At 45.6% G+C, this 19,521-nt stretch overlaps 2 protein-coding genes across 29 annotated transcripts in view; both read right to left on the bottom strand.

The window, feature by feature from the left end:
• The window catches only part of TAF2 (TATA-box binding protein associated factor 2), a 92,626-nt gene extending 90,095 nt beyond the window's left edge, over positions 1-2,531 (bottom strand). For 12 of the 24 annotated variants that reach the window (XM_081504837.1, XM_081504824.1, XM_081504829.1 and 9 more), the window contains exons 1-2: positions 2,158-2,531; positions 1,391-1,435 (exon numbers count right to left, since the gene is read on the bottom strand). Coding sequence is in view for 11 of the 24 variants with exons in the window: in XM_081504822.1 (XP_081360948.1) it covers positions 1,391-1,445; positions 2,162-2,244 (138 nt within the window). In the remaining 13 variants the exon portion in view is untranslated. Of the gene's footprint in view, positions 1-1,390; positions 1,446-2,157 lie in introns of all 24 variants that reach the window. The other 12 variants (XM_081504822.1, XM_081504827.1, XM_081504814.1 and 9 more) reach the window with 2 other exon arrangements.
• Positions 2,532-4,673: 2,142 nt separating this feature from the next.
• Positions 4,674-19,301, bottom strand: DSCC1 (DNA replication and sister chromatid cohesion 1). Of its 5 annotated transcripts, none has more exons than XM_081504885.1 (10): positions 19,050-19,301; positions 16,701-16,914; positions 15,476-15,644; positions 12,882-13,016; positions 10,392-10,482; positions 8,133-8,271; positions 7,580-7,632; positions 7,214-7,368; positions 5,929-6,077; positions 4,674-5,150 (listed from the first exon to the last, which is right to left on the bottom strand). In XM_081504885.1, the coding sequence occupies exons 2-10, from the start codon at positions 16,706-16,708 to the stop codon at positions 5,042-5,044; spliced, it is 1,008 nt and encodes a 335-aa protein (XP_081361011.1). In that variant the 5' UTR covers positions 16,709-16,914; positions 19,050-19,301; the 3' UTR covers positions 4,674-5,041. The 5 variants fall into 5 exon arrangements, with proteins under 5 accessions (XP_081361011.1, XP_081361012.1, XP_081361009.1 ...); XM_081504886.1 differs by lacking the exon at positions 19,050-19,301 and adding an exon at positions 18,023-18,304; XM_081504883.1 differs by lacking the exon at positions 19,050-19,301 and adding an exon at positions 18,041-18,304.
• Positions 19,302-19,521: the final 220 nt, after the last annotated feature.

Here is a 19,521-nt window from a genome sequence, read left to right as displayed (position 1 = left end):
ATAGCTAATATTTCAGGTGGGAAAAATGCTGAAACTGCCATTTCTTCACACAAATGGATTACTTCAGGGATCAGCAAACTTTTCCTTAAAGGGCCAGAGACTAAATAGATATTACAGGCCTCACAGTTTCATAGCTATCCCACATTGCCATTGTAGCTCCAAAGCAGCCTTGCTATGCTATGCTAAGTCGCTTCAGTCGTGTCCGACGCTGTGCGACCCCATAGACGGCAGCTCACCAGGCTCCGCCGTCCCTAGGATTCTCCAGGCAAGAATACTGGAGTGGGTTGCCATTTCCTTCTCCAATGCATGAGAGTGAAAAGTGAAAGTGAAGTTGCTCAGTCGTGTCCAACTCTTAGCGACCCCATGGACTGTAGCCTACCAGGCTCCTCCGTCCATGGGATTTTCCAGGCAAGAGTACAAAGCAGCCTTAGACAGTTTATAAATAAATGGGTGTAGCTGTGTTCAAATAAAACTTTACTTACAAAAAACAGGTAGTTAGCTAATGCCACAACGTAGCTAATGCTACAACAGCTGATGGGACTTCCTTAGGCTGGGAACAGTGTCATCTAAACATAAGTGTTGAGAGGATGATCTGGGGGCAAAAGGGGTTAGACTGTTGTAGGTATCTTCCTTTTGCCCGTCCTAATCTGCCTCTACCCTACTCTGTATCCAAGAAGATGCATTAACTGGGCACTAGCCTTCTGGCTCCTGGTCAGGGCGGTCAAATGAGAGGCACAAAGAGGAAATGGAAAATAGAAGAAAAGGGAGCTCCGTAGATTTATAACCCTGGGTCTCAGGCTATCAACGGCGTTCCTAGAACAGATATATCAATCCATATGGATATTTGGATATATATCATATATGGATATATACATGCATATATATCAATCCATATGGATATAACAATCCATACATCTAAACTGGCGGGGGGGGAGGGCGGGGGGCAATTACTAGGTTTCAAACACCTGTATCTAGAACTTTACTACAAAGCAATGCCAGGGAAACAAGGTCAAGCAAAAATCAGAAAACAAAAGCAGCCTTTGAATAGTCAAGTTAATAAGTCAGTGTGTGCATCAACCTTAATTTTTTCACAGAAAAAAATCTCGCTGTGGACTTATTCTTGTTTCATACACAAATCCAAAATGTTTGGTAATGTAGACTTTCATATTCCACAACATATTAAAATAAATTTTAATCAGAAAACAGGAAAAAAGGAAAGGGAGAATGGAGGTGGTGGCCAGTATAGTATTAAGGCCATGGCTCTTGAAGTCATACACGTTTGAATTCTAATTCGTATCTATTCTCAAAACCCATGACCTGCAGTGGAAAGTTTCTAACTACGGTGAAGGATGGTGTTGTTATTGCTTATAATTGCTAAGAATATACTTACCACAACAGATTTTCTCTGGAAGTTTATGTTGTTGATGCAGACGACCTGATGGGTTGTACATTAAAGAACAAAGAAAATACTTCAATTATTAAACAATGCATAATTCAATCCTAGTGTAAACAAGAACTGTGTTCTAAGCTGCTCAAAATCATACTTATCTTTCATGTTAAAACCCTAGAAATTAGGGTAACTAACCCGCTCCAGTGTTCTTGCCTGGAGAATCCCAGGGACGGGGAAGCCTGGTTGGCTGCCGTCTATGGGGTCGTACAGAGTCGGACACGACTGAAGCGACTTAGCAGCAGCAGTTCATTTAAAATTCAGTAACAGCCACGAAAATAACTTTATTTGGACAAAAATGCAATTTAAGAAAAAGGTACATTAAACTGCAAGGGGCAGTAAATCTGCTGAAATTACATTGTCATTCAAAACATTTTCGCCCTACAAAACTGTGGGCGGCTTCTAGTTCCCCACTAGGCTTTCCAGGCCCACTAAGTCAGTTTCAAGCGATCACTGAAACTGATTAATTGTAACTAATGAAAACCAAACCTAGAAGAAGTGTTAGTCGCTCAGCCGTGTCCATTCTGTGACCCCATGGACTGTAGCCGGCCAGGCTCCTCTGTCCATGGGATGCTCCAGGCAAGAATACTGAAGTGGGTTGCCATTCCCTCCTCCAGGGATCGAACCCAGGTCGCACGCATTGCAGGCGGATTCTTAACCGTCTGAGCCACCCGGGAAGCCCAAGAAAGGGAGATAAAGAAAAAAAATACTTATAATTTATACGGCCTTGGGCTTTCAAAACCCTTGTCTCCTTTCTTCCGGTTCATTCTGGCGGGGTCAGAGCCAGTCGGCGGCATGAAGGGGCCCCGCGGAGCTCGGCTTCCCGGCCTCCCGGGCGGCGTCGGGGCATCACCGGCCTCGGTCACCCGACGCTCTTCGTTCCCGCACGCTCCCAAAAGTCACGGCCCGCGGCGAGAGCGCCCTGGGCACCACGCCCGGCCCTGCCCGATCCACCGCGACCACCCCTTACACTCGCTGTGGGGACTCGGCTCGTCCGTCGTCTCCGCCGAGTGCCTGTCACGGAGACGCTCCCCTCAGCAGCGCCCAACAGCGGCCGCCAGCCGACATCTTTCTCGTCACCTCTGACCCCTGACGCCAGCGGAAGTAGGGCGGTGCTGAGGCGACAGCCGGAAGTCTTGTTGGCCGTGGGCGGGGCTTGGCGAGCACCGGAGTTTGCGCCTGCCTTTTAATATGCAGATGGCGGCTGAGAACTGTTAAAGCTGAGGAAACTTGACAGAGAACTGCTGAAATTGAGGAAACTTGACGGATATTTTGTGGCTGACGCGAGCACAGCAAGAAGGAAAGGCGAAACATTAAATTTTAGAGTAATAAAGAGGTAGCGCAAACGCTGAAAAGCATGGGGACGTAGGAAACCAGGCGGCGTCCCGCCGGGCGCTGTGTAAAAAGAACCCGTAACTCACCGGAGCTGTGACTTAGGCTGAAAAGACAAGACTACACCTCAAGGAATCTAACTCGAATTCGAGTCCTCACTAGGCATTGCTGCCTCGGTATTTATTGAAAATTTAATTAATTAAATAAGTGGATTATACAGATGCAGAATTACTGAAACACCGGAGTATTTTGAAGTCATCTGCATTTCATGTGCATGAGAATAAAACGGTTGTAAATTCCAGTGACCGGTAACTCTTGATTAATTGTGGATTATCCATTAACTTTTTTTTTTTTAACTTTGGACCAGGTTTAACCCTTCCAACTGTCCTGATGGCAAGCTCATTAGCTAAAGTTAATTTGAACTTTGGTCTAAAGGAAAACACACTAGGAAAATAAAGATGTAAAATAATTTTATCAGGCATTCCAAAACCAGAAATTACATGTAGTTTTTGAGTGTTACCTGTGTCAGTATCCTTCATTATAGATAAACTATTGTTAGTATTCTTCACAGGGGATTAGTATTGAAAAGGGTCTTCTTGAATTACAAACTTTTAAATACCATTTTGCACGGAAGATGGAGAATATTTAACAAGATAGATGCAACTGGGTTAAAAAGAGGTCACTGGGTTAAGGAAAGAATGAGAGGCAAATAAGAGTGAAGTAGTACACAGACTTTCACCCCAAAGTGCATATCTGAGGTAGGAGGTAGACGGGCCCCTGGGCTGGGCAGCTGGTGTCTGTCCAGTGGAGAAAGACTGAAGCTTTATTTTCCCCACACTCCGAGGACAAAGCTAGTGGCAGAAGCTGAGCTCTGCTTGACTAGAGATAAGACGACTATTTCTGAGGTCAAGGAAACTTCCTGACTGCACAGGTGCAAAAAGGCTCCTTGGAGGTAAAAAAGGGAGGCAGGGCACCAATACCCGCACTGGTCTCTGTGGTGAAACCCTTCTTTAGCAGAAAGTTGCACATGCACGTTAGGGAGCAGCCTGGAACAGACAGATGTGGGGAAAGAAGAAGATTGGCCAAAGGAAACCAAAGACCAGGAAGAGCTGTCCTATAGAAGTGACTCAAGTCACCTTCACTGTGCTCCTCCTCATGAGGGAGGACGGCCACACCCTTTCTTTCCTGGTGTGTATTTCTGCCTTATTCTGTCTTCAACTGTTTCTCCCTGTGCTCCCCCACTTGTTATGCTGTATCTCTGAAAATAAACTTTGTACCTGTTTTTACAGTTTTTGCCTCCTCCAAACATTTCTGTTTTCTAAGGAGGCAAGAGCCAGAGGAACTTGACTTCTTGCCTCTGGCCCCTGGTGCTTCCCTCATGGCTCAAACAGGAAAGAATCTACTGGCAATGCAGGAGACCTGGGTTCAATCCCTGGGTTGGGAAGATCCCCTAGAGAAGGAAATGGCAACCCACGCCAGTGTTCTGGCCTGGAGAATCCCAGGGACTGAGGAGCCTGGAGGGCTACCGTCCATGGGTTCAAAGAGTCGGGTAAGACTAAGTGACTAACACTTTCAATTTCACTTTCTAGCCCCTGGTGGACTAGCAGCTAGGATTCTCGGTTTTTCATCCAGGCTACCCAGATTTGATTCCTGGGCAGGGAACTAAGATCTCTCTTCAGGACTACTCGCTGTTGTCTTTCTGAAATCACATCTACAGCAGCCAGGTGAACAGGAGCCATTATCAAGCCAATTTCATCAATACAAACAACTACTTTAAATAACTGATAGCATCATGTGATTTCCTGTTTTGGTGGAAGGTCAAAAGTAGAGGGGGACTCCCTTGAGAAATGATATTTAAGTAAATAAATAATTCTTTTCTAGGAAACTATTACTATTTAGTTCTCCGAAAACTTTCACATTTATTAATGACTAGAATGTCAAATCCTAATTAAAAAAATGAAATTTTCAACATAAAAAACCAAACCTGTTACTCTATAAATGAACTCATATAGACTACCAAGATATACTAAGTATAGAAAATAACACTTTTGTCCTTGTTTACACTGTGTACATGAAACATACTGAAAGACATAAAATATCCTATTACCTTTAAGAAAAAAGAGCAGTAGTTTTAAAATACTTAAGATGAGGAGAAAAGGCCTCAAAGCATTAGGTTTTTCAAAGTCTGCAATACAAATACATAAAAAAACTTTCTTATATCCAGCAACTTTAGTCCTAAAGAAAAAACTATTGTTTTTCTTTTCAAGAAATGGGTCTTCTTGAATTATAAACTTTAACACCATTTTGCATTGAAGATCGAGCATATTTTGTGAGCAGTGCACCAATGGTTTGCTTCTCTCCACACAAATCTCTGCGGAATGATAAAACAATTAATGAACAAAATAAAACAAAAAAAAATGAACATCATAAATAGTCTAGGGAACATAACACAATATTTACAGCACTAGTTCTTTATATCTCTCTCCCCTAAGTCCACCTTTCCAACAAACATAAGGGCATGCATTTGTGGGAGAGATAAGTGTAAAGAGAGGTTACTAAGCCATAACTGAGCTAGATACATTACATGTATGTATTACCTCCAAACTTCATGGTAAGAGTATCAGTCATGTATTATTTAACCCCATGGGAGATATGAGAAAACTGAGGCTGGGTAAAGAGAAGAGAGAGGCCCCAAGAAGTATGAGACACAGTGAGGAAGTGGTAGGGTTTGTTAGTGGATTTTGGGTCAGTCTTGCAAGCAGTGACTACAGGGTGAACTTGTTCTTACGAATTCTGACTTCTCCCAAAATGTTCTAAACTAAGGCAGCAGGAGAGAAAGAAGGTGGCCATCAGAGAGGGGTGCTTGCCTTAGAGTCACAGGAGGGGACAGAGCAGACTGTCCCTCTGAGAGCTGCAGTTTGCAAGAAGAGCAGAGAAGTGATTCTAGACACAGCAGAAAGGAAGAGATGTCACCCACCCCACCAACCAGATCACTACTATGGAGAATGATAAGAGCCAGCCAGAACTTGAGAAAGCTGGGAAGGAAGCCGAGTCATCAGGGAAGACTCAAAACAAAACAAAACCAAAACCCTATGCTACCTGTTACAAAAAGAATAATCCTCAAAATCTATTTGTAATAAATTACTTACTGAATATATGGAGCAATATCTTCTTCTGTCCACTTCTCTCTCAGAGAGAACAGACTATTGAAACGTTCCTGATCACCCTCAGGTAAGTCTTCAGCTTTCAACAGAAATATGATTTCCGGTCTTGACTGTCTATCTACCAAGGCCAAACCCTGTATGAAATGAGAAAAAGGAGAGCTCAAGTATGGTGTAATGTTAAGAACAAATGACCCATTCTTTTATGTTGAGCTTAGCCCAAGGTATTTAAAACCTCAGCATAATGAAGCTGAGAAGCTTACAAGAGCCTTTTTCATAAAGAGAGCGCCTCTGAGCAGTCACTTCCCTTCCCTTCCAGAATCTGGCTTTTACCACCACCAGTTTAGTGAAAAGGCTCTAGTTCTAAAGCTCACCGTGACCTGTCATTACCAAACCCATGGGCCCTTCTTTGGATTCATCTCAGTAGCCCCCTTTACTTCATTAGTATTGATCACATCTTCCTCTTTAAGCCTGCATCACTGTTTCATTCCTTTTCTCCTGACCTGATGTTGTAATTCCCTGGGCCCCTAGACCACCCCTCTAACTGTTTCGCTGTCACTGTCCTGGGTAACCGCCTCTAAATCTGTGACTCCAGCCACCACTTACTTACTTGCTAATGACTGTGATATTTGAACTTCAACTCAAACCCCTTGTCCAAGCACCAGACCTCTTTAGCTGAACGTATATATGAACTCACTGTGTCTGTTGCCCAAACCTGCTCTAAGTTCCACTATTCCAGGAAAGCTAGGAAGTGAAAGTTGCTCAATCGAGTCTGACTCTTTGCAACCCCATGGACTATACAGTCCATGGAATTCTCCAGGCCAGAATACTGGAGTGGGTAGCCTTTCCCTTCACCAGGGGATCTTCCCAACCCAGGGCTTGAACCCGGGTCTCCAGCACTGCAGGCAGATTCTTTACCAGCTGAGCCACAAGGGAAGCCCAAGGGAAACCTAGGCATCAACCTAACTGTAAATGGGCCTGAGCGATCTCACTGAGGTGACAAATGTAAAACTAGACTGTGGTGGCTGGAAACTCACTAAATTTACTACAAATCCTTTACAAAGGGGCAGACTATGATGTGTAAATTACACTTCAATTAAGTGGAGTTTGGGGGTTTTTGCCTTCTGTTTTTTTAAAGGACTTTTGTGATGGATTGAATTTAGAAGCACTCCTAAGGTAGGAAGATAAATTGTCTCCAAATTCAGTTCCAATACAGGCTTCATTTCACCTCGTAACCTGCTCAGTTATGGAGGTAATCATGTCGCCACCTTACCTTAAGCTGATCAAGCCTAGCTGTCATTCCTTCTGGAACACTCTGCTGCCACACTTCCTGAAACTCGGCGAGATTGAATTTCACTGCGTTCTGAAGTAGCATCTGTGCTGTAGCTCTGCATATCTTATCTGCACTCAATTCAAAATAAACTTCACCTAAGGAAAGGGTAGCAGATGGTTTCACACTGTCTCCTGAGTTGTACTACCGTCCCCTTTTCCTCAGTGCAGATTCTCAGAAGGAATCACACACCACTCATCTCCACTCCCCATGGAGATCTTGGTTTTAACAGGAAGACACTTCAAAAGGCATGGCAAGTTTCACACACCAAGAGCTAAAACACCCGTTAAAATATTCTCCCAATCTTACCTTCCTCTGTGTATTTCTTTCCATAACATTTAAGACAGTGTTCAATCATTTCCCTGAAAAATTTTAAACGCTTATTTGAAGTTTTCACAATTTTATACATTAACTTTCAAACACGATTGCTAACTATATATAAACTAAGATATAAATTTGAAATACTGGGACTTCCCTGGAGCACAGGTTTGACTCCTAGTCAGGGAACTAAGATCCCACATGCTATGTGGTGCAGCCAAGAAACTTTAAAAAATAAAAACTAAAACATACTGGAAAGCTACGATGTGCCAGGCCCCATGTTACATATTTTTATATAAATCATCTGAGCATAATTTATTATAAAATAACATATATAATTATTTATTTTTAATGGCAGGGAAAAAAAGTGACACATTTATTCACCCCAGTGACCAAAATTCCCAAGTCCTTTTTAGTTGTATATTTTTTAGATTTCTATGTGATATTAAAATATAAATAGTTTATGCCCTGGGTTTAGTCCTACCCTGGATAATAATTTTCTTTCCCTTAAGAAAATCTGGAAGGATGGGGAATCAATACTTACTCTGGCTCCAATGGTCCAAGTTCCTGAAGGCATGTATTCAGAGGAACTTTGCTAAAAGACCAAGATTCAGAATCCACAAGCTGAGTTATATGATTCAGAAGTTTCATCTCATAATCAAATTCGAGAATCCTCCAATAACCTATAAATTCCCAAAGTTACATTTACCAAAGAACATTCATTTTAATTTAAACAAATTTAATTTAAACAAATGAATTGACTGATAAGACTGATACAGTAGCAGTATCCTCTTGCCCACTGCAAAAAAGAGACATGATAAGTCTTAGCTTTCTTTATAAACAATGCTTCTGTTTCGGCTTTTCTCCCAATCATTGCAAACTGTCAAGCGAGGTCAGGTGGTTTTTAAAGAGTACTTTCCACATGACCAACATTTTGACTTTTTCAAGTGCTTTAATCCTCAATTATCTCATAATAATCTTGTTCTAAATGGAAATGGAGAAAGCGGTAGCTGGTACAGTTATCTTAGAAGGTCACACAAATGAGCTGAAGATCGCGGGCTGGATATTCCACACGGTAACCTCTGCGCCGGCGCACTGTCATGGTTACACCCTCCTCCAGCCACCTTGGAGAGCCGTTCTCGTGCTCACGAAGAAGTCCAGTTCAAGGACTTCCCTGGTGGTCCAGTTGTCAGGAATATGCCGTGCAATGCAGGGGATGTGGGATGGATCACCGGTCGGGGGAACTAAGATCCCGCATGCCGAGAAGCAACTAAGCCTACTAGCCACAACGAGAGAGCTCGTGTGCGCCAACTGCCGAACCGCGAGCAGCGCCGCTGGAAAATCAGTGCGCCACAGCGAAGGACCCTGTAAGATGCAGTGAAGACCCACACGCCGCAAGCAACCAAGACGCCAGGCAGCCAAATGAAAGGATAAATATGTTTTTAAAAAATAAGTCTAGTTCATTCAAGAGATAACAGACTCAGGTACGATGTGGACCAGCAGCAAAACAAAGGCTGGGTGTCCAGATACATTTCCCAATCCCTATGAAAGATTATGAAATGCCATCTTATAACCGAAGGCACTGCCACCATCCCTGGAGAAACAAATCAAGTGCACACCCATCATTCCCAAGGGAGAATGTTCCTATTCTTATTCTGAAGAAATGAAAGCAATGTTAAAGCATGGAATGTGTGATGCAAAATTGAAAAAGAAACCTAGGAAAAAAACCTATGCATCCCACCTCCCCATGCTCACACCAAAATATTATCCATTCCCATGCAATAAACAAAGAATGCAGAGGGCTGCATTAAATCCATTTTTCTATTCTTAACCTTAATATTCATGGTATCCCTATACCATAGTAATTAGAAGCAGGCATCCACAATTAAAAACTCAAGGAACCACAACAAAGAACTAAGTGCTTCCAGTTAGTTCTAAAGTCATGTGCAGCAGCTTTACTCAGCAGAATTGATCATAGAAGCTAATCTTGCTTGGAAGATTGTGAGTAAATTGAAAAGTGCACCCACCAAACCATGCCAATTTCCTCCTTCCTAACACATGGGTGCAGAATTAAGCTGCTTCTCTGGGCAAGTTTGAGAGAGCTGAGAAAGGCACACAAACGTCTACTCAAGTATTAATGTAGGCCCAGACGTGGAGGGTGGGGAGGGTAGGGGGAAAAGCTCCCACTCCACCACTCCGGACCAGAAGAAAGTCAAAGCGCTGAAGAAGATTCTGCTGGGCTACTCCATCAATCTCTTGCTGCTACTGCTTTTACACAGGTTTATTATATAAACTACTCCACATTTATTCAAAAGCATGTTGAGTGCTCACAAGAATAAATACATCTTCCAAGCAGTTTGGAAATGCAATGAGTTAATTCTGAACCAGGAGTTCAAGGACCTGGTTTGATGCCTCATCCTCTCACTATCTCGACATGGAGCCCTGGACCAGGCTCTGTTTCCCTTCCCAGGCCTTGGTTTCCTCACCTATTAAAATAGAATAGACTACCTGGTATCTAAGGCCTCTCCTGATCAAATGTGGTTCTGCTATTACCACTTAGTCCAAAGGAAAAGGCCTGTAAGGAGTGAATAAAGTCACTGGTCAGAGACTGACGTTGTTGTTAAAGGTGATCACATGGAGTCTCTATCCCACACCCCAAAACACAAATACCATCATCTCTAAGACCAGAAGAGGATTAAATACATAGCATGCAACAGCAATAAACAGAGGGAGATGTAAAAAACCCTCTCTCTCTCATATGATGCCCAATTCCACCATTATTGATAATAGTAAGTAATGCTACCTCCAATCTCACAGGCATTTAGAGCTTGTAATTGGGTCATTATTTCTTCCTCGCTTGCCTGAACTTGATCAAGTAAATCTTCAGTCCTATACTGAAACAAACAAACAAACAAACAAAACTCGCATTTTAGGACAAAGCATTTTTTTCAAACTTATTGAATTTTGAGGGAATAAATACATAGAACAGATAAGGCAACATCTATAGCTTAATTTCTTTAGTTACTGTGTAATGATAACTAGACAAAATCAAAGAATATCTTAGAAGAAAACAGAGCAAATCTTTGTGATGTTGAATGCGGCAATCGTTTTAGATATGATGCAAAAAACACAAGCAATAAAATGTAAACACATTATGTGGACTTCATCAAAATGAAAACTTCTGTACTTTTATTTACCACAATTTTTTTTTAAAAAGTCAAGAAAGTGAAACGATAACTCATAAAATAGAAGAAAATATTTGCAAATTCTATCTGTCAAAGAGCTTGTGTTTAGATTACATAAAAAACTCTCCAACAGTTGAATAATAAAGTAACCCAATTGAAAACTGGCAAAGGGGTTTCTGTATAAACGTTCTATATAAAGCCCATATAGAGTGACCATAGGACCCACCAATTTCACTCGTGTGTATGTGTGTGTGTGTACATCTCCAAGAAAAATTAAAACACAGGTTCACTAGACCCTTGTACATGAATGTTCACAGCAGTGTTATTCATAAGTAATCAACAATAATCAAAAAGTAGAAACTACCCAAATGTTCATCAACTGATAAATAGATGCATAAAGTATGGTATACCCAGAAGATGTGGTATCATTCAGCAATGAAAAGGAATGGCTGAACCTTGAAAATACCATGCTAGGTTAAAGATCCTCGCCAGAAAAGGCCACTTATCTGATTCTATTCATACAAAATGCCCACAAGAAGGAAATTAATAGAGACAGAACCCAGATTAGTGGCTACCTAGGGCTGAGGTGAGAGAGGAGAGAAAGGCGGGACTGAGAGGTGAGGTCTGAGGAGAGAGCGAGAGAAAGGCAGATTGAGAGGTCAGGGCTGAGGAGAGAGAGAAAGGCGGACTGATAGGTCAGGGCTGAGGAGAGAGAGAAAGGCGGACTGATAGGTCAGGGCTGAGGAGAGAGAGAAAGGCGGACTGAGAGGTCAGGGCTGAAGAGAGAGAGAGAGAGAAAGGCGGGACTGAGAGGTGAGGGCTGAGGAGAGAGAGAGAGAAACGCGGACTGAGAGGTCAGGGCTGAAGAGAGAGAGAGAGAGGAGAGAAAGGCGGACTGAGAGGTGAGGGCTGAGGAGAGAGAGGAGAGGAGAGAAAGGCGGACTGAGAGGTCAGGGCTGAGGAGAGAGAGAGAGAGAAATGCGGACTGAGAGGTGAGGGCTGAGGAGAGAGAGGAGAGAAAGGCAGACTGAGAGGTGAGGGCTGAGGAGAGAGAGAGAGAGAAAGGTGGACTGAGAGGTGAGGGCTGAGGAGAGAGAGGAGAGAAAGGCGGACTGAGAGGTGAGGGCTGAGGAGAGAGAGGAGAGAAAGGCGGACTGAGAGGTCAGGGCTGAGGAGAGAGAGGAGAGAAAGGCGGACTGAGAGGTGAGGGCTGAGGAGAGAGAGAGAGAGAAAGGCGGACTGAGAGGTGAGGGCTGAGGAGAGAGAGAGAGAGAAAGGCGGACTGAGAGGTCAGGGCTGAGGAGAGAGAGGAGAGAAAGGCGGACTGAGAGGTCAGGGCTGAGGAGAGAGAGGAGAGAAAGGCAGATTGAGAGGTCAGGGCTGAGGGGAGAGAGAAAGGCAGATTGAGAGGTCAGGGCTGAGGAGAGAGAGGAGACAAAGGCGGACTGAGAGGTGAGGGCTGAGGAGAGAGAGAGAGAGAAAGGCGGACTGAGAGGTCAGGGCTGAGGGGAGAGAGGAGAGAAAGGCAGATTGAGAGGTCAGGGCTGAGGGGAGAGAGGAGAGAAAGGCAGATTGAGAGGTCAGGGCTGAGGAGAGAGAGGAGACAAAGGCGGACTGAGAGGTCAGGGCTGAGGAGAGAGAGAGAGAGAAACGCGGACTGAGAGGTCAGGGCTGAGGGGAGAGAGAGAGGAGAGAAAGGCGGGACTGAGAGGGAACAGATATGGGGTATACAGTTTCCTTGGAGGGGTGATAAAAATATTCTAAACTTCATCAAGTTGATGATTGCACAACTCTGAATGCACTAAAAGCTGTTGAATTACATACTTTAAAATAAGCAAATTGCTTGGTATATGAATCAGATCTCAATAAAGCTGTGGCAAAGAAAAAAAGTCAATCAGTTGAACTTCTAATACAAATATGGTGGAAGGCGTTAGGGGGACAGAAGAAATGAGATTGACAAAATATTGATAAATGGTCAACAAGTATTTCTGCTTTGGGGTATGTTTGAAATTTTCATAATATGAACTTTAAAAAGAATGTCACCATTAACATCACTATAGCTATATTTTTTAAAATTCCAATTAAAAAAATGAAAATAATAGTCTTACTTTTAAGTGACTGGAATCCTTTTCTTTTTCAGTGTCAGGTCCTTCATAGGTATTTTCCATTAAAAGTTTCTTTAACTTCTTTAGTTTAGGTCTACATCTTCTTAATTCCCAGTAATTGTTAGTAAAACCAAAGATCTAGAGATTACAAATACATCATAATCTTTTAGGGGCCATTCTAAAAGAAAATTTCATACAAAATTTCATCCAATATATCTATCCTCCATTAGAAGCAAGGAAAGGGAGCCAAGGTATTCTGCTTTCTGCCGAGAAGGTGTTCATCCAGCCATCTGCTTGAGATGGCTACACATCTGCAGGTCACATCTTTTTAAACCTCAATCAAGAAGACACTGCCAACATAATGAGAATGGATAAATAAGCTTCCATTGTCACTGTTGTTCAGTGGCTAAATCATGTCCGACTCTGCAACCTCAAGGACTGCAGCACGCCAGGCTTCCCCGTCCTTCATTATCTCCCGAAGTTTACCCAAACTCATGTCCATTGAGTTGGTGATGCCATCCAACCATCTATTCCTGTCGCCCCCTCCTCCTCCTGCCTTCCACATCTCAAGTGTATTCTGGAAACTTAAAAGAGTGTGCCCAGAAAAGAACAACCAGGAAGGTGACAACTCTGCAAACCAGGTAGAAACAACAGAGAAAGAATATATTTAGGCTGAAAAATAGAAAGTAAAGAAGAGACATTATCATAGTCTTCAAATTATGCCTAGATGTTAAAGTGAAGGGGGGCACTCTTGCTGTGTGTTGCTCATGATGCTAAAATTCAGCAGATGTTAAAAAGAAAGACTTCTATTCAGTGCAAGAGCTTCTACTAAGTAGAACAGCAACTAATTCCTTACTGGACTTGAGAAACAGTTAGAGAGGCCTGTCACTCAAATCAGGTGATAGTGGCTAAATGACGGATAAATTGCTGTTATCCTTCTCTTGAATCTCCAGGATTTGCCCAATCAACACCAGCACTTAGTAGGTGCTCAATAACTGTTTCACATGAAAGAAATGGAAAAAGGCTGAAATGGATTGTCTCTGGCATACACTGTAGCTCTAACACGGAAGGTCAGGGGACACATCCACTCTCAGACCAGTAGAAGCCGTGACAGACAAGACAAGGTCCAGAGCCTGGTGGAGATGCTGCTGAGTATAAGCAAAGCTTAAGGACCAAAACAGAAAGACTACTGAGCTCACGCACAGCTCACAGAGAGGCGCCCTGCTGGCTGGACTCAGCACACAGATGTCGGTGTGCGCTTTTGTGTTGAGGGAGAAAAGGAAGTTTAGTATGGACTTTTGATTGGTTGCCAACATGGAAAAATAAGGAGATTTTGCCCCCTAAAACTTAAATTTTAAGCTTCACTTGGACAAAAGAAATCAGAAGATCTGGCAATGCTGGGTGGCTTTCCCAGAAGGCCAAGAAGCACCCACCTACCTGCCTGAGGCCTGTGCACTCCGATCTGTCACAGACTCTGTCACAGACCCCCATTCCCTATCACCCGAGCCTGGGCACCCACTGCCATTTATCAATGCCAGCCTGCTCTGCTCAGGTGCATTCCTGACCTAGCCTCTAAGCATCTGAAGTGCAACCAAAGATTTTGGCTAGCAGATCTCTGTTGAGTTTTACTCGGTCCCAGAACACAGAACTCTAGTAAGAAGAGCTCAAAGGTACTCAGGTTGTTGTTATACCCTCTCCAAAACACCCACAAGACAGGCATATGATGAAAAAACAACAGCTTTCCCAAAAGGATGAAAGTCAAAATTTCTAGCTCATTACAATCAAAGACATAACTCTACAAAAACCAAAGTACAATATTTACTGGCAGTTCCTCTGTTCTAGCAATATCATATGAACCACTCAAGTGTCCCAGTATTTTCCCTTATTTCTATTCCAATTCTGTTTTTAGGAAGTAGTTGGTCTGAAGTTAATCTAAGAGAATTAAGGTGCTTTGACTGTATATGTGTAACTATCCAGCCAGGATAGAAACTTTTGTTTGGTATCTGCCATCAGTATTCTCCAAAGTAATTAAGAGTTTGTTATACATGGCTATGGATAGTAATGAACTAAACCAACTTCAAAGGTGAGAAACACACTTCCCTCAAAAACGTATTTTTTCATTTCCCTACGTCACCTAATGCACTAGTTATAGTTTGAGGGAATCACCTTTCAAAACCTATCCACAGCAAAACTCCCTGAAAATAGGTAAAACTTTTAGAATGAGTCACCTAATAGTAACTTTTCTATATTACAGAAAATGGTCAGCTTATTTGGGACTTAAACATCACATTGGGAAAATAAAGACAACTTTACATGACTCCAAACAAGCAAAAATAATGCTGAGAAATTTCCAATTTCATCAGAGAAATTTTCAGATTCTCTGTGATTATACATTTCACACCTCTAGTTTTTTTTCTTTTTCTTTTTGGCCTCATTGCATGGGAGATCTTAGTTCCCCAACCAGGAATCGAACCCACGGCACCTGCACAGGAGCACAGGATCTTAACCACTGGACCACCAGGGAAGCCCCAAACCTTGAGTTTTCAATTAAAGGCATGTTGTCTTTTTCAAATAAATCAGGAAATAGAAGACAGTACCTCAGTGTGAATAATGTTACAGTGTGTTTCTTCCGTCTTCAGCTGCTCTGGAATTTTACAACCAGGAATAAAAAGCAACATATTGGAAGTGTCTGCCACTTTCAAATCGTATGTTTTGTCTTCACTGCACAGAACGGCCTGCTCATCCTTATCACCGCGAATCACTAGACTGCAGGAAAACGGGAAAAGACAAGCCATGGCTTATTGGGACACCGATGCCAGCTTCATCACACAGTGCCAAACCCTCTAGGGTTCTAGAATTTACAACGAAGTCTTGAGGCCATGTCTGGGCCCTCCTCTCACAACCCTCCCACAATGATGGGCTCCACAGGGCAAGGACTGGGCCAACTGAGACTCACTAAGGAAAAATAACTCCATACAGGCAAAAAAAAAAATCCAAAGAGGCCAAATGTTACCACATGGCATCTTTCTGTAAACCACTGGGAAGAGTATCCATAACCTGCAGTCAAGACGTCAAAACTTTCTAAAATCGCTAAAGCAATCCTTTTCAAACTTATGAGTATGCATGTTAGGGAACCCTGTTAAAAAGCAGCTCAGGATGCAATTCATCTGGGATGGGACGTAAGACTCTGCATTACCAATAAGCTCCCTGACGAGGACTATGATGCTGGCCGTGGTACCCACCCAAGTGGTCCTTCGTGTTTTGGCCTGAGCAACCCCTCACCATCAAATGACCACATCCTGGCCTAATCATCACCTATGCTGCAAAGAAACTGGGACCATGAGAAAAGAAGGCCACAGTGCTGAAAGAAAAATGTGCAAAGGATATGTTTACAAACTAGAGTAAACGATGTCTCTGACAAGGGGTCACAGGTAGAAAAACGCAAGAAGAAGGAAGAGGGGAGGGTCAAAGGTGAGAAGGGGGAAGAAAAATAAATGACGAAGATAATGAACATGACAAAAACGGAGTTGATTCTAGCCCTCTTCCTTGTCTATATTTAATCTTCCTGTATCCAATTCACTTCTTTTAAATAAGTAATAAAAAATCTGAACTAAAAGACTGAATTTTTTTTAAAAAAACTAATCCTTCATTTAAGTGAAAATATAGTTTTTTTTTTAAAGCTTTCTGGTGCTAACAACATTCAATAGTCCCAAGTACCTACTCTTAATATATATGTCCACATTGCACCATCTCTGCTTTCAAATATTTTGTTTAAAACAACAAACCCTTCCCTCACCAAAAAGAAAAAAATTTTTAACACACCTTTTCATTCTGGTTTTTGCCAGCTAGATTAACTATAACTGGACAAAGCAGGTGCTCACACCTGAAGTCTCTTCTCAAAGTCCTGCCAACTCAGCTGGGGTGAAAACCCACAGTGATGCTTGTCCCTCAGTTCCCCGAGAGATCCTTTACTGCTAGCATCTGGAGACTAGCCTATGATAACGTTCGATGACTGAAGTAAGAAGTGAAAGACAGCCTAAAGGCAGCATAATTTAAAAAGAAAACAAATATATTTATTTAGTCGCAACAAATATATTTATTTAGTCGCACCAGGTCTTAGTCGCAGCACGTGGGATCTAGCTCCCTGATCAGGGATTGAACCCAGGCTCCCCGCCTTAGGAGCGCCGAGTCTTAGCCACTAGACCACCAGGGAAGTCCCCCAATTTTTAAAAGCCTACAAGATAACAAGGGTCAAAGTTGTGTCCGACCCTTTTAGACTCCATGGTCTGTAGCCCACCAGGCTCCTCTGTCCATGGGACTCTCCAGGTAAGAGTACCGGAGTGGGTTGCCATGCCCTCCTTCAGGAGATCTTCCCAACCAGGGTCTCCTGCATTGCAGGCAGACTCTTTACCATCTGAGCCACAACTATATAATAAAATACAGGTGTTAGAGGAACAACGGTGCAGAAGAGAATTAAACAAGAACCGCTAACTCCTCCTTTTCAGGGACTGCACAAAGTTGAGACAGAGAATGGACTTCTCCTGTATGTTTTTTAACCCATGGTCTTGCAGCAAATATGTAGCGGACCTAGAATTAGAAAACAGCTTCAGATTCTCAGTAGTGACCCCGCGCAAGTTTGTTGGTTTTTTTTTTTTTTTTTGAGGGCCTTCCACAATTACCAAATCTGTTAAAAAAAAAAAAAAAAAACAGTTCTAAACTTCTTCCCCCAAACTCCTGGCTACACCCTGGGTAAAATAAACCTAAGGAGAAGGCGAGAGGAACTCTGTAAATGTTGACACTATCGCAGGGCGTCTCGGTAAAACGCAGGCGCTAGGCGCAGGGCCTGGGCGCGCGGTTCAGGAACACCTCCCGACTTCCGCGGACGCCGCTTCCGGACTCGCGCCCGCGGGGCTGCGAGGTCAGCGCGGCCCGAGCCGCCAGCCGGGTGGGCTGGCCGCCCCGCTGGTCCCGGGCGAGGGGGCGCGGGGGCTCCTCTCCGGACTCCCCACCCTGCGCCCCGCCCGCAGCCGCCAGCGCAGCGCGTGCTCCTCTCTGCGCGCCCCCCGCCCCCGGGCCCTCTCTGCAGCCCCTGGTGTCCCCCGTCCCCCGACCTGCGCCCTCCGCCCCCCGGGTCCTCTCCGCACCCCCTCGTGTCTCCCCACCTGCGCCCCGCCCGCAGCCGCCCGCACAGCGCGGGCTCCAACTCCAGCAGGCACACGTCGCCGGCGGCCGCGGGCCCGAAGCGCAGGCAGTGGGCGGCGGGCAGCAGCTCGGCCGAGTCCAGCTTGGCGATCTGCAGCGTCGCGTCCACCTCGGCGCGTGTCCTCTCCATCGCCGCCGGGGGCCGGGGGGCGACGGAGCCGAGCCCCCGACACGGCAAACGGCGCGGGGGAAAGCGCGCCGGGAGAAGCGCGGCCTCGGCGGGCGGGCGGGCCGGGCCAGGACGGGGCGGGGCGGCGGCAAAGGCGCGCCCAGCGGCCGGGCGTCTCCGGGCGGGGCCGAGACCCCGGGGGCGGGGGAGACTGGGCGGTCCGGCCCCGCCCCCTCGCTGCGCCCCGCGCCCCGTTTCCCGCGGGGACCCCGCCCTCCTGGCCGTCAGCACAGCGGCCTTGACATAATGCGTTTTGCCCGCGTAAATGCATGAATTTCTCATCACCTGGAGGGCTTCCCTGGTGGCTCAGCTGGTGAAGAACCCGCCCGCAATGCAGGAGACCTGGGTTCGATCCCTGGGTTGGGGGATTCACTGGAGGAGGGAAAGGCTACCCGCTCCAGAATCTGGCCTGGAGAATCGCATGGACTGTACAGTCGGACACGCCTGAGCGACTCTCTGACCTGTCACCGCGTGCGCGCTGCCGCCCAGCAGTGCCGGACTCTGAGTGACCCCGTGGACGGGCCCCAGGCCCCTCTGCCTCCCCAGACGAGAAGCCTGCAGAGGCTGCCGCGCCCCGCCCCCCAGACCGTCCCCCGCCGGGGACCCCCCCACCCCGGACCGTCCCCTCCCGGCTCTCCGGCCCCGGCGGGCGGGCCCGCCATCCCCAGCTCCCGGGGAGCGCTCCCCCGGGAGGCGGCCGGAGCAGTAAACGCCGACCCGCGGGCTCTGTCACCTCCCGGAGAGAGCCCGGCGGGCAGGCTGGTGCGAGCAGCTCGCCGCAGCACGAGGGGCTGGCGCACCGAGACTGGCAGCTCACGGCCTCGGACCCGGGGACGGCCCGTCACCTCTGGGCCTGCGGCTCGAAACGGAGCCGCGCCCTGAGCGCCCGGTGCGCGGGCGGCGGGAGGGACGCGGCGGCGGGGGCGCCGGACTCTCGATGCAGGCGTGTGGCAGCCCCCGGCCCGCTCGGAGCCGACGGGGCCTCCGTCCCAGCCCGGGGCTCAGCCGTGCTCAGTGCGGCACCGTCCCGCCCTGAGACCCACCCGGGCTCTGGCACACGGTGCGCAGACGCAGACCTAATACATCTGACGGCTTCTGGGCCGTCTGTTTTCCTATTGAGCATTTTTGGTCTTGTTGCTTCCTGTTTTTCTTTCTGTGTCTTTCACTGAGTTGGATTTCTTTGATTTTCCCCCCTCTGGTGACTTGGGGAGGGCCGCATCCTGCTTCATCTACCACTGCCTGCCTCTTCCTTCCAAGGCTTCCTCCTAGCGC

This window comes from Giraffa tippelskirchi, chromosome 6 (assembly GCF_054371585.1).
Source record: "Giraffa tippelskirchi isolate mGirTip1 chromosome 6, T2T-mGirTip1v1.2.pri, whole genome shotgun sequence".
Taxonomy (NCBI): Eukaryota; Metazoa; Chordata; class Mammalia; order Artiodactyla; family Giraffidae; genus Giraffa; species Giraffa tippelskirchi.
This window is presented reverse-complemented; position numbering and strand designations above follow the sequence as displayed.

What these genes read in the sequence shown, in the direction of transcription:
- DSCC1 (XM_081504881.1), bottom strand. Translation starts at nt 18,210, where the DNA reads ATGGAGAGGACACGCGCCGAGGTGGACGCGACGCTGCAGATCGCCAAG. An exon ending in GTAACATTATTCACACTGAG is followed by an intron (nt 13,017 to 15,475) that starts GTACTGTCTTCT and finishes TGTAATCTCTAG; the next exon opens with ATCTTTGGTTTTACTAACAA. An exon ending in AAAGAAATACACAGAGGAAG is followed by an intron (nt 7,369 to 7,579) that starts GTAAGATTGGGA and finishes CCCTTTCCTTAG; the next exon opens with GTGAAGTTTATTTTGAATTG.